Source organism: Somniosus microcephalus, chromosome 3 (assembly GCF_052327205.1).
Source record: "Somniosus microcephalus isolate GS21.2 chromosome 3, FLI_Smic_1.0, whole genome shotgun sequence".
Taxonomy (NCBI): Eukaryota; Metazoa; Chordata; class Chondrichthyes; order Squaliformes; family Somniosidae; genus Somniosus; species Somniosus microcephalus.
Window position 1 is genome coordinate 234,587,924 of NC_140989.1, and position 13,603 is coordinate 234,601,526.

Consider the following 13,603-nt stretch of genomic DNA (forward strand, 5'->3'; position numbering starts at 1 on the left):
CGAATCTGCCCAATAAATCCTGACACAGCACTTATATACCGGTGTGGTCACCGTCGGTATTACAGTATACAGCAGCCAAGATAAAGTAGTGCCACACCTAAAATAGTTCTCTTAAAGGTAGAACAGTTACATACACTACAATCCTCCCTTTTTAGCTTACAACATACTTATTCCCCATTAACATAACATCATAACATATATACAACTTATGCAAAAAGTTCACAGATTCAGTCTCTCTGGAGGCTTCCTGACTCTGTCCGGATAACGCCTCGGTGGTGTAGTAGTTTTCGGCGGGGTAGTAGGTTCTTCTGGCAAGGTCGATTCGGCTTGAAGGACAGTGTCAGGTTCATCTGATTCCAGTATTACCAGATCGGAGGTAGGTGCTCTGGGTATCTCTGCTTCAACATTAGCCGTGTAAGGTTGTGGAGTAGGTTGGTCCTTTGTGGATGACCCTATGATCTGGTCAACATGGCGCCTTATTATGCTGTCACCAATGTCCACGGTATACATCAACGGCCCTAGCCTTTTCCCAATAGTTCCAGGCTGCCATTTCTCGGTGCGGTAGTCCTGGGCCAAAACTTGTTGACCTATCTGAAAGGATCTAGTTGGCCTTTCACTCATGCCCTGAAATTGCCGGTTCTCTACGTCCCTTCTGACGTTTGGCTTAATCAAATCCAGCCGGCATCTTAGTCTTCTATTGAAAAACATCATGGCGGGAGTTTGGTTTGTGACCGCATGTGTTGCATTCCTGTACGCCAACAAGAAGTTATCTACCTTATGTTGTAGGTTGATGTCTTCATTACCCATGGCCTTTATGGCCTTCTTGAAGGTCTGGACAAACCTTTCAGCTAATCCATTGGTGGCGGGATGGTATGGGGCTGAAGTGTAGTGCTTGACCCCATCCCTTTTTAAGAACTTCCTGAATTCTTCGGACACAAATTGCGGTCCATTATCAGAACAGATCTGTTCCAGCAGCCCATTCCTGGCAAATATGGTCCTTAATACTGTGATGGTTTTTTCCGTGGTGGTGGAGGACATCTTTATTACCTCCGGCCACTTGGAGTGTGCATCCACCGCGATTAGAAACATTGAGTCCATAAATGGACCAGCAAAGTCGACGTGTACCCTTTGCCAAGGAGATGAGGGCCACTCCCATGGATGCAGAGGAGCTTGTGGTGGCGCGTTTTGGACCTTCTGGCATCCTAGACAGCTCTTGGTTATTTCTTCGATGTCTCCATCAATACCTGGCCACCACACAAACGCTCTTGCTAGGTTCTTCATTTTCACTCCACCCAGATGCCCCTCGTGAAGCTCCTTTAGCACCTTATGCTGAAGTTTGGGTGGAATCACCACTCTAGATCCACACATCAAGGTTCCTCGGCACACTGACAGCTGTTCTTTTCTTTGCGAAAATGCGGGCAGCGTTGGCTCGCCATGTGCTGGCCATCCCTCCACTGTTAAATCGTAGACTCGTGAGAGAGTCGGGTCATTTCTTGTTTCATTTTCGATCATCGAATTTGTTACTGGTAGACATTCCACTATGGATGAGTGGAACATCTCTACCGGGTCCACTGTAGCCGCCTCTTCTACTACTGGCAACGGTAGGCACGATAACCCATCAGCATTTCCATGCTGTTTGGACCTTTTGTATTCGATGTCATATTGGTGTGCCCCAAGTAACACGGACCACCTCTGTAGCCTTTGCGCTGTCATAGTGGAAACGGCCTTGTTAGGGTTGAATATGGACACCAACGGCTGGTGGTCTGTCAGTAATGTGAACTTCTTGCCCTGCAGGTAATGATTGAATTTCTTTACTCCCCACACAAGGCTGAGGGCCTCCCTATCTATCTGAGCATAATTTCGCTCAGCGGAGGTCAATGATCGGGACGCAAATGCGACTGGCCTTTCCGAGCCATTTGGTAACTTGTGTGAAAGTACTGCTCCAATTCCATAAGGGGAAGCATCACAAGCTAGACGAAGAGGTAACGTTGGGTTGAAATGAGCCAACACTTCCTCAGAGGTAATCAACGCCTTGCTTCTGCGAAAGGCCTTCTTACAGTCCTCGCTCCACTTCCATGGTACTTCTTTCCGCAACAGAGCATTCAGCGGATGCAGCACCGTGGATAGATTTGGCAGAAACTTGTGGTAATAATTAATCAACCCCAGAAACGATCTCAACTGTGATACATTTTCCGGAGCGGGGGCCTTCACGACAGCTTCTATCTTGTCAGGTGACTTGTGCAGCCCCTCTTGGTCAATGACATGACCGCAGTACGAGATCCGTTTCTGGAAGAACTCACATTTCTGGCGATTAACTCGAAGGCCATATTCCTTCAACCTGGTGAGCACCAGTTTCAAATTTGTGAGGTGTTCCTCCTCGTCTTCTCCCGTAATCAGGATATCGTCCAAGTAACACTGCGTGCTTGGAATACCCTGTAAGACCTGCTCCATTGCCCAAACTTAGACGAAAAACTCAGAAAAAACCTTCAGACCTGCTCTTTTGAGCTTCCCATGCCAGCCATTCCGATGGCTCCTGAACCCATTGCCAATTTGGTGTTGAATTAGAGGCAGTTTCGAAATGTGGTCCACACTCCCCAGGAAGTAGATTTGGACTGTCCAAGCATACTTCACAGGGGACCGTCAGTCAGCAGATAGTGGAGAGTCATAGGGCCCGATTTTCTGGATCGTGCGGGAAATGTTCAGGTTCCCAGAATGTGGGGTTCCGACCTGAAAAAAAATGGTTCAGCCAGCTGGATGCAATTTTCCCTCAAGTGGCCAATTAAGTTCCAGCGTGTGGGCAGCCTTGCTAATTGTCCATTTCCAGTCAGAAAGCCACAAAGTATGATGTCATCATTCGTGGTGCTTTTAAAGTGTCCAGCAAGCTTCTCCACCTTTGCAGGCTTCTCAACCACTCTTGCACAATGGCAGAGGAGCCTGCACCAGCTGCTGCCAGCGGCAGAGGCTGAGCTGCGGCCAAATTCAACGAGACATCACTGCAGACCTTGGTGGATGGGGTAAGGGCCCACAGGAAGGTCCTCTACCCTCGCTCAGGGAGGAAGAGGCCTCCCAAAGAGTCCAGGGCTGCCTGGATGGAGGTGGCAGCAGAGGTAAACTCTCTGGGAGTCACCTGGATGCAGTGCAGGAAGCACTTTCATGACCTTCACTGCACAGGGAAAGCAAGTACGAAGTTTCCATCACCCTCAACCTGATCCCTATTGCCTTTCCCCAACAGCACTCAGCTTCAGCAATCTCTTCCTCCACATCCCACTTCACAGTCACATCCATGCACCCTTACCCATTCCGTATCTCTCTATGCTCACATTCACATAACTATTCCACCATCCAGTCTTGTAAATAGTTTTAATGCCATCATTTTCCTGTACATAAAAAATCTGGTGGCAGCTGCTGCAGTTATGGCGTCTGTCATTTGGCGAATGGGGATATCACATAGAGGCCTTAGGATAACTTGCAGATGTCAGCAAGCTGGTCAAATAGGTTGGAAAGTGTAGGCATGGGCCACTGTCCATGGTCAGTTAAGAAGCAGTGAGGCTGCAGTGTTTGATGTACCAGGCTACGCAAATCTGCCCAGGATGAGTGCGTTCCTTGCATTCCGCCCAGCAATGTTCTCGCGCACTGGTGCCGCTGGTTGGCGGGCCTCTGCAGGATGCTCGTTTCCGTCCTCCTCCTCCTCCTCCTCAGCATCATCCTCATCCGAGGTGGCTCTGTGAGGAGCCTCTTGGTTCTGCGGAATCGGCAAGCCACGAAGCTGTGCCATGTTGTGAAGCACACAGCATACCACGACAATTTTGGAGACCCTGGCTGATGAGTACTGTAGGGCTCCACCTGATCTATCGAGGCATCTGAAGCGCATCTTCAGCAATCCGATGGTTTGCTCGATAATGCATCTGGTGGTAATGTGGCTGGAGCTGTAGTGCTCCTCAGCTTCGCTGGCTGGTCTCCTCAACGGCGTCATTAGCCAAGAGCGCAGGGGATATCCCTTGTCTCCAAGTAGCCATCCTTGAAGTTCGCTTGGTGGACTGAATAGCAGAGGCACAGTAGACTGGCGCAGTATGAAGGAGTCATGGCAGCTGCCAGGGAACCTGGCACAAACATGCAAAATCACCTTCTTGTGGTCACACACCAGCTGAACGTTAAGGGAGTGGAAGCCCTTGCGGTTGACAAAAACTACTGGATGGTGGGGTGCCCTAAGGGCCACATGTGTGCAGTCAATGATGCCCTGCACCCTTGGAAAGTCTGCCAGTTGAGCTAATCCAAGCGCTCGCGCCGTCACACTTGCACGATCCCTGGTGAAATGGATGTGATTGTGCGCGAGGGCAAAGAGGGCATCGGTTACCTGCGTGATGCAAGTGTGTGCGGCCGCCTGGGAGATGCCGCTGATGTCTGCTGCTGATCCCTGGAAGGAGCCTGAGGCATAAATGTTGAGTGCGGTGGTGACTTTGATGGCCACTGGTAAGTAGTGTGGACCTGGTGCTCTGGGCTCCAGGTCTTGCTGCAGCATTGCGCAGATGTCAGTCACAACCTCTCGCGAAAGTCGGAGCCGCCTCTGGCACTGCTGCTCAGTCATGGTGAGGTAGCTGACCCTGTGTCTGTAGACCCGGTTTGGGGGGTATCTCCTGCGCCAACGGCCTTCCATGCGCTGACCCTTTTTGGCCTGTGCTGCCCCAGGTCGCTGAGCTGCAGCCTGCCGCTCCTGCTGGTGCTGCTGTTGTTGCTGGTGATACTGTTGCTGGAGTTGCTCCAGCCTCCTCTGCTGTTGGAGATCCTCTAATGCCAGGAAGGGAAGGAACAAAAAGCCTCCCATGTTTTTGGCAGATGCCTCCGTTGAGGAGGTGCTGAGTCAGGGTGGTGAGAGGGGCTTCCCAGGAGCTCACACTGGAGAAGTGTGTGAGGCTCCAACCTTCCACAGCTGTGCCTAAGCCTTCAAAAAGTTGCCCCAAGCCTTCAGGAACAAGGTCCTGCAGCCTGCAAATGCTGCCTGTTTAAATCTCTTCAGTCCTGATTGACCTGCAGCTGAAAGCAAGCAAGCCAAATCTGTTCACGCCAGGTTTCATCAGCGGTGTTCCTACCAGGCGTGTTTTACGTGGGGAAAGCCAGAAAATTGCAAGGGCCCTTGAAAATAGGTTTAAACATGCTAATAATTGATCATTAGGCTCCCGCCGACCATTCCCGCCTGCGGCGGGCGGGACTGATTCAGGTCTCGCTGAAACATGAGGGCGAAAGTCGGGCGGGGCGGGGAATCGGGCGGTGGGGGGGGGTCGCGACCCCCTATTTCTGCAATTTTTGGCCCCCGCCCGCCTGAAAACCCGCCCGACGGCTGGGAGAAAATTGGGGCCATAGAGTCCTGGGGGAGAAATTGGGTGAGTAGCGCCACCTGTTAGCGCCTAAAGAGGCAGGCAGTGGCTGTAGCGCCACTGGCTGCGCCTCCCGCGATATTCAGCAGGGGCACTAATGGTGGTGTTAGGCATTTGCGCTGCGCCGCCACTGATGACATCATCGGTGTGCGCAGCGCCCCATTTGCGCCCCGTTCGCGATATTTGGTAGCGAACGGCGCAGTTGCGCCGTTCGCTACCCGTGCCCGGTTCACGGGGCCTTACTGTGCCGGCAGCGGCGCAAGTTAAGGTGGAGGTGCGGGGCGGCCGCCTGTCAGCACCTCCGTCCCCGGCCTCCTAACCACCCCCCTGCAGCATTGCCGGCTGTTTCCCGAGAGCCCGGCACTTCTCCTTGGTGCCGGACTCATTTGCCGGCACTCGCGATCGGGGCTCGCGCTGGTGCAGACACCTCCCCCTTAACAATGGGAGGAAGGCCTGCAGTACCGCAGCATGCCGTGCCACAACGTGTGGCGCTGCGGCACGTTGCGCTGCGCTATTCAGTTTCAACGCCCTAAGAGGGACACGGAGCGCCTTGAGCCTCGCCCCGTGTCCCTCGCGGGGCAATGAAACTGAATATCTGACGATTGCTAAAGCCTCGAACGCTGCGCTAAATCCTGCGCTCAGGCGACTTTTGCGCCACTTTGGCGTCCCAACCCAATTTCTAGGCCATAGAGTTATACAGCACAGAAAGAGGCCCTTTGGCCCATTGTGTCCGCGCCGGCCATCAAGCCCTATCTATTCTAATCCCATTTTCCTGCAATTGGTGCATAGCCTTGTATGCTATGGCATTTCAAGTGCTCATCTAAATGCTTCATGAATGTTGTGAGGGTTCCTGCCTCTATCACCCTTTCAGGCAGTGAGGTCCAGGTTCCAACCACCCTCTGGGTGAAAAAGCTTTTCCTTAAATCCCCTCTAAACCTCCTGCCCCTTACCTTGAAACTATGCCCCCTGGTTATTGACCCCTCTACTAAGGGGAAAAGTTCCTTTCCATCTATCGTATCTATGCCCCTCATAATTTTGTACACCTCAATCAGGTCCCCCCTCAGCCTTCTCTGCTCCAAGGAAAACAACCCCAGCCTGTCCAGTCTCTTCTCATAGCTGAAGCACTCCAGCCCAGGTAACATCCTGGTGAATCTCCTCTGCACCCTCTCCAATGCAATCACATCCTTCCTATAGTGCAGCAACCAGAACTGCACACAGTATTCCAGCTGTGACCTAACTAGCGTTTTGTACAGCTCCATCATAACCTCCCTGCTCTTTTATTCTATGCCTCGGCTAATGAAGGCAAGTATCCCATATGCCTTTTTAACCACCTTATCTACCTGTCCTGCTGCCTTCAGGGATCTATGTACATGCACACCAAGGTCCCTCTGATCCTCTGTCCTTCCTAGGATCCTACCATTCATTGTATATTCCCTTGCCTTGTTAGTCCTCCCAAAATGCATCACCTCACACTTTTCAGGGTTAAATTCCATTTGCCACTGTTCTGCCCATCTAACCAACTCATCTGTATCATCCTGTAGCCTGAGGCTTCCCTCCTCGCTATTTACCACTCCACCAATTTTCGTGTCATCTGCGAACTTACTGATCATACCTCCGACATTCATATCTAAATCATTAATGTACACTGCAAACAGCAAGGGACCTAGCACCGATCCCTGTGGTACATCACTGGACACAGGCTTCCAGTCACAAAAACAACCTTCGACCATCACCCTCTGCCTCCTGCCACTAAGCCAATTTTGGATCCAATGTGCCAAATTGCCCTGGATCCCATGGGCTCTTACTTTCTTGACCAGTGTCCCATGCGGGACTTTGTCAAAAGCCTTACTGAAGTCCATGTAGACTACATCAATTGCACTTCCCTCATCCACACACCTAGTCACCCCCTGAAAAAATTCAATCAAATTGGTTAGACATGATCTCCCCCTGACAAAGCCATAATGACTATCCTTGATTAATCCTTGCCTCTCCAAGTGGAGACTAATTCTGTCCCTCAGAATTTTTGCCAATAATTTCCCTACGACTGATGTTAGGCGCACTGGCCTGTAATTCCCTGGTTTATCCCTACTACCCTTCTTGAATAATGGTACTACGTTGCTGTCCTCCAGTCCTCTGGCACCTCCCCTGTGGCCAGAGAGGTTCTGAAAATGTGTGTCAGAGCCCCAGCAATCTCCTCCCTTGCCTCACACAGCAGCCTGGGATACATCTCGTTTGGGCCTGGGGATTTATCCACTTTTAAGCCCACTAAAAAAACTGCTAGTACCTCCTCCCTCTCAATGCTAATTTGTTCAAGTATATCACAATCCCCCTGCCTGATTTCTATGTCTACATCGTCCTTTTCCACAGTGAACACAGATGCAAATTATTAATTTAAAACCTCACCTACATCTTCCGGCTCTACACACAGATTGCCACTTTGGTCCCTAATGGGCCCTACTCTTTCCCTGGTTAATTTCTTGCCCTTAATATACTTATAAAACACCTTGGGATTTTCCTTTATTTTGACTGCCAGTGTTTTTTCATGCCCTCTCTTCGTTCTCCTAATTTCTTTTTTAAGTACCTGTAGTGTATGTGCCTTTAAGACAGAACTACTTTTACAGCTCCTGTATACTGTAGTACCGGCAGTGACCACACCTGTATATAAGCCTTGCGCATGCCTCTGTACCCCCAGTCTTGAGACTACCCTCCTCCAGTAAATACCTGTTTATTGTTAAGTTACAGCATCCGTGTGGTTATTGAAAAACAGCATACTCTCAGAATCACGGATCTAACAGTACCCCCCTGCACTTTCTATACTCCTCTAGGGCTTCCAGTGTTTTTAGTCCTTTGTATCTGCCAAAAGCCTCCCTTTTTTTCCTAATCAATTCTTGTATATCCCTTGACATCCAGGGTTCCCTGGACTTGTTGGTCCCACCCTTGACCTTTAAAGGAACATGCTGGCGCTGTACTCTCTCGATTTCCTTTCTGAATGACTCCCACTGCTCTGATGTGGATTTTCCGACAAATAGCTGATCCCAGTCCACTTTGGCTAGATCCTGCTTTTATCATATTAAAATCAGCCTTCCCCCAATTTAGAACCTTTATTTCTGGTCCATCTTTGTCCTTTTCCATGACTGCCTTGGATCCTATCACTGTGGCTCGTTCCAGAGATAAGAGACCAGAGATAACCCACTGCATAACCATGTGCAAGCCTATTGTTCTTAATTTAAGGTTAAAATTAGTTTTTTCCTCCACCGCCCCTCCCTTACAAGTTTCCTCCTTTTAAGCTTTGCCCACAGGTCAAGAGCGGAGATCATGAATTCAGCAAACATAGGATCACACTAACAACAACAAGCATTTATATTGCGCCTTTAATGTAGTAAAACGTCCCAAGGTGCTTCACAGGAGTATTATAAGACAAAAAATTTGACACCGAGCCACATAAGGAGAAATTAGGGCAGGTGACCAAAAGCTTGGTCAAAAAGGTAGGTTTTAAGGAGCGTCTTAAAGGAGGAAAGAGAGCTAGAGAGGCAGAGGGGTTTAGGCAGGGAATTCCAGAGTTTAGGGCCTAGACAACAGAAGGCACGGCCACCAAAGGTTGAGCGATTATAATCAGGGATGCGCAAGACGGCAGAATTAGAGGAGCGCAGATATCTCGGGGAGTTGTGGGGCTGAAGGAAATGACAGAGATAGGGAGGGGCGAGGCCATGGAGGGATTTGAAAACAAGGACGAGAATTTTGAAATAGAGGTGTTGCTTAACCGGGAACCAATGTAGGTCAGCGAGCACAGGGGTGATGGATGAACAGGACTTGGTGCGAGTTAGGACACAGGCAGCAGAGTTTTGGATGACCGCAAGTGTACGTAGGGTAGAATGTGAGAGGCCAGCCAGGAGTGCACTGGAATAGTCAAGTCTAGAGGTAACAAAGGTATGGATGAGGGTTTCAGCAACAGATAAGCTGAGGCAGGGGCGGAGATGGCGATGTTACGGAGGTGGAAACAGGTGGTCTTAGTTATGCTGCAGGTATGTGGTCGGACCTCATTTCAGGATCAAATATGACACCAAGGCTGCGAACAGTGTGGTTCGGCCTCAGACAGATGTTAGGGAGAGGGATGGAGTCCGTGGCTAGGGAACGGAGTTTGTGGCGGGGACCAAAAACAATGGCTTCGGTCTTCCCAATATTTAATTGGAGAAAATTTCTGCTCATCCAGAACTGGATGTCGGACAAGCAGTCTGACAATTTAGATACCGTGGAGGGGTTGAGAGAAGTGGTAATGAGGTAGAGGTGGGTGTCGTCAGCGTACATGTGGAAACTGACGCTGTGTTTTCGGATGATGCCGCTAAGGGGCAACATGTAGATGAGAAATAGGAGGGGCCCAAGGATAGATCCTTGGAGGACATCAGAGGTAACGATGCAGGAGCGGGAAGAGAAGCCGTTGCAGGTGATTCTCTGGCTACAATTAGATAGATAAGAATGGAACCAGGTGAGTGCAGTCCCACCCAGCTGGATGACGGTGGAGAGGCATTGAAGAAGGATCGAGTGTCAACCGTGTTGAAGGCTGCAGACAAGTCAAGAAGGACGAGGAGGGATAGTTTATCTTTGTCACAGTCACAAAGGATGTTATTTGGGACTTATGAGGCAGAACTGAAACCAACCCAGAAGCTTGAGATACTGAAAACACACATGATCCATAGCATTGCATACTGGTGTTCTTATGAGCCATTTGCTTTTTAATATTTCTCCACCCCACAAAAATATAGGTTATGTTTAAAAAAAGTGGTCATCCTTAGTAATTTAGATTTTTTTTAAATTGTAGTCCTACTCACTATAGTAAAATTAGCTGTAGATCATTCCACCGAAATTAATAGAGACAGTGAAAAATGCGTGGCAGTCTGGGGTGTGTGATATCTAATATACTAACATATACTAAGACTACTATCAACTTGAAAAAAGTGGGGACAGATTTTTGAACAAGTTATTTTCAAACTTTTTCCCCCCAAATTTCAAGACCACAGTAATGCAATATTGACAATGCAATGCCTATCTTGTCAATATCCCATTACTGTGGTCTTGAAGTTTGGAAAAAAAAGTTTGAAAATGACGGGGGAAAAAAATGGGGACAGATTTTTTGAAAAGTTGCCAGTATTCTTAGTAGGTTGATGTGCTGAATTAGCCAATTGTAACACTCCTCTAGCTCATTCAGCATGGACTGTGAATCTAATTTGGGACCTTCTTGATCTGTCTGGTTGGTTCCACATGGCAGTGTATTTACCAGTATGGAGTATCCATGCCTCCTTTGAAATCCACCGCATGTCCAGGTTTTCTGCAAGCTCTTGCGCATATGCGAAATCCGGAACTTGCGGTCCGCCAATGTACGCGTTGTCAGGCTATCGGCACGGGCCACAAACACATCAATCGCTGGCACAGAGTCGGTCTATTTGCCCACCAACTGGCCAGCAATTGCGCATGGAAATGTTGCGGAAAAGTTGGATGCAAACAGGCCATGGGGATATATCTAAGGCATTAATTAAATATTTTCAGATCATAAATTATACACATATCCTGTATGAAATAAGTTTCTGCAAATATTGGCTGATTACAGTTTTAATGTCTAAAATTATCCAAAAAAAATTAAAGTTCTCTTGAGAGTGCAGAGTGGAAGTAATTACGAATAAAATTTCAATTCTGTAAATTGTAATTAGATCAGATTTGGGGATTGCATTACATCTCATTGGGGGATTCCCTTTGGAAATGAATAAAATGGAATTCTGATTTGAGATTGGAGGACCAGGCCAACGTGATCCCAGGTATGCTTCCACACCGCCTGTGGCCCTGGGCCTTTACGCTGCCCTCCACCTCATAGCTTCAGACCACAAGATTTTGCAGCCTCGCCGCCAGCAGTTAGGTTCCTAATGCTTTCGCAGGTTGGAGGCGTACTCCGGAGGTACCTCAAGTGTACATAGGGTAATTTTTGGCCCATTATCATTTCATCAGATGGGGAGAGGATCCAGTTGTATTCCGTCTGACAGAGATTGACCCATTGCTACTCCAAGAGAGACTGTTCCTTTGTTACAGACATGGAGATTACTTCATTGTTATTCTGTGAAACAGGGAGTGTGAACCAGTGTAACTTTATCACACACTGTTCAACTATCACACACAGTTACATGGGCAAGTATTCACAGCTGCCATCACTTGTGAATATGGTAAAAGTTTATTCAAGGCTCGTTTGTTATTAACACACTAGGTATGTACTTAACAGTTCTATTGACACCTGTGGCCTGCGTAGAATGAGAGCTTGCACATGGAATAATTTGGAATTGTTCCTATTCAGCAATCATATTCAACATGGGCATGAAAAATATTTACGTAACAGGCAGATTGGAGTGACAATTCAATCTATGCAGAGGCTCATTTTGATAAAAGGGGTATTTAACAGAACCCTTTGTTTGATTGTCACATGCTAGATAGCTGCACTCTCAAGAGAATTTTAGGAGCCCGAGGAATGTACTCAGAAATAAATATAAAAAGAGTGGGCTTACCTGAATATTCTGTCTGATGGCTGTTCTCCCATCACCAGATCAAAACCACGCTGAAACACCGTGTATGGCCAGGGACTACATAGAATAAAGATAACAAAGGCGGTCATTTTCAGTCCATCTTGCATGAGAGCAAGCACTGGTCCATAATGAGCTGTATTACAAGAGTAAGGAAGTCTTGCTGCAATTATATAGGGCTTTGGTGAGACCTTCCTGGAGTAGCATGTACAGTTTTGGTCTCCTTACCGAAGGAAGGATATAATTGTCTTAGAGGGGGTGCAATGAAGGTTCACTAGCTTGATTCCTAGGATGAGAGGGTTGTCCTGTGAGAAGAGATTGAGCCTATACTCTCTGGAGTTTAGAAGAATGAGAGGTGATCTCATTGAAACATATCCGATTCTGAGGGGGTTTGACAGGATAGAGGCAGAGAGGCTGTTTCCCCTGGCTGGAGAGTCTAGGACTAGGGGACATAATCTCAGGATAAGGGGTCAGCCATTTAGGACTGAGATGAGGAGAAATTTCTTCACTCAGAGGGTGGTGAATCTTTGGAATTCTCTACCCCAGACGGTTGTGGACGTTCAGTCGTTGAGTATATTCAAGGCTGAGATCGATAGATTTTTGGACTCTATGGGAATCAATGGATATAGGGATCAGGCAGGAAAGTGGAGTTGAGGTCAAAGATCAGCCATGATCTTATTGAATGGCGGAGCAGGCTCGAAGGGCCGTATGGCCTACTCCTGCTCCTAATTCTTATGTTCTTATTTAAATAGCAGAAAGCATTGCAGCAAAAACAAATTTAAAAATCCCTGTGGGTGCAAAGAACAGCTTGGTTATGACTCCATTACAGATCAGGTATCTGGGGGTGGGAATACATCAAAATAAACTATTATGGTAATTTGATGCCACTGGTAATCATTTCAAAGATGTTCACATTTAAATAAACTGATGTATAGTTTCATAAATTTACCTTGGAGAACCGTGATAAAACAATATGAATAAAATACAACTGATGTGGTTAGTGATATCCCTATGAATCCAAAAGTAATGACCCAAGAAATATACATGCAAATTCAACTAAGTAATGACCCAACAAATTTGACACTGCTTTTCCCACCAACTCTTTTGCAGAGTTCATGTGCTACATATCCAAGACATTAACTGGCTGGTTCCCCACCAATGGTGCAATCATCACAGTTTACCACTGTAATTCATTTACACTGTGATCTCCTGGCCATCGTAAGAACAGCCAATGCTATTGACTGGTGAAACTGTATTCCAGTTAATGTCGGCACTTTTAACTAAGTTCAAACCAGAAAGTAGTTAAGACAGTACAGGACTATGGCTTTGATTCTGAAGTTTCCTTTGGAGATGATGAAAATCCATCAGAAATCTTAATAGCTCTCTATTAGAAAACAGAACTGTGATGGGGTGGAAAAACTACCATGTTGAGGAAGAGACCTCAGATGTCTAGTTTACATTTTACACATTTCTGAATAGTCCACTCAAAACGGGACAAATAATAATCCTGATGTTAATAACAGAGTTTCTCAGGATTAGATCAACTTTCACCGTTGTACGAGCCAATGTCTGCTTGGCTCATTGTGGGTTAGTGCATCCTTCCAGGACTCGAGTACATAATCTAGGCCGATACTCCACTATAGCACTAATGCAATGTGAAAGGTCTTGTCCTTC

General features: G+C 47.6%; 1 protein-coding gene across 1 annotated transcript in view; it reads right to left on the bottom strand.

Annotated features, from left to right (window-relative positions):
- The window catches only part of astn1 (astrotactin 1), a 3,287,998-nt gene that overhangs the window by 2,339,297 nt on the left and 935,098 nt on the right, over nt 1-13,603 (bottom strand). The window contains exon 7 of the mRNA XM_085982255.1: nt 11,915-11,989. Coding sequence (XP_085838381.1) covers nt 11,915-11,989 — 75 coding nt within the window. The remainder of the gene's footprint in view (nt 1-11,914; nt 11,990-13,603) is intronic.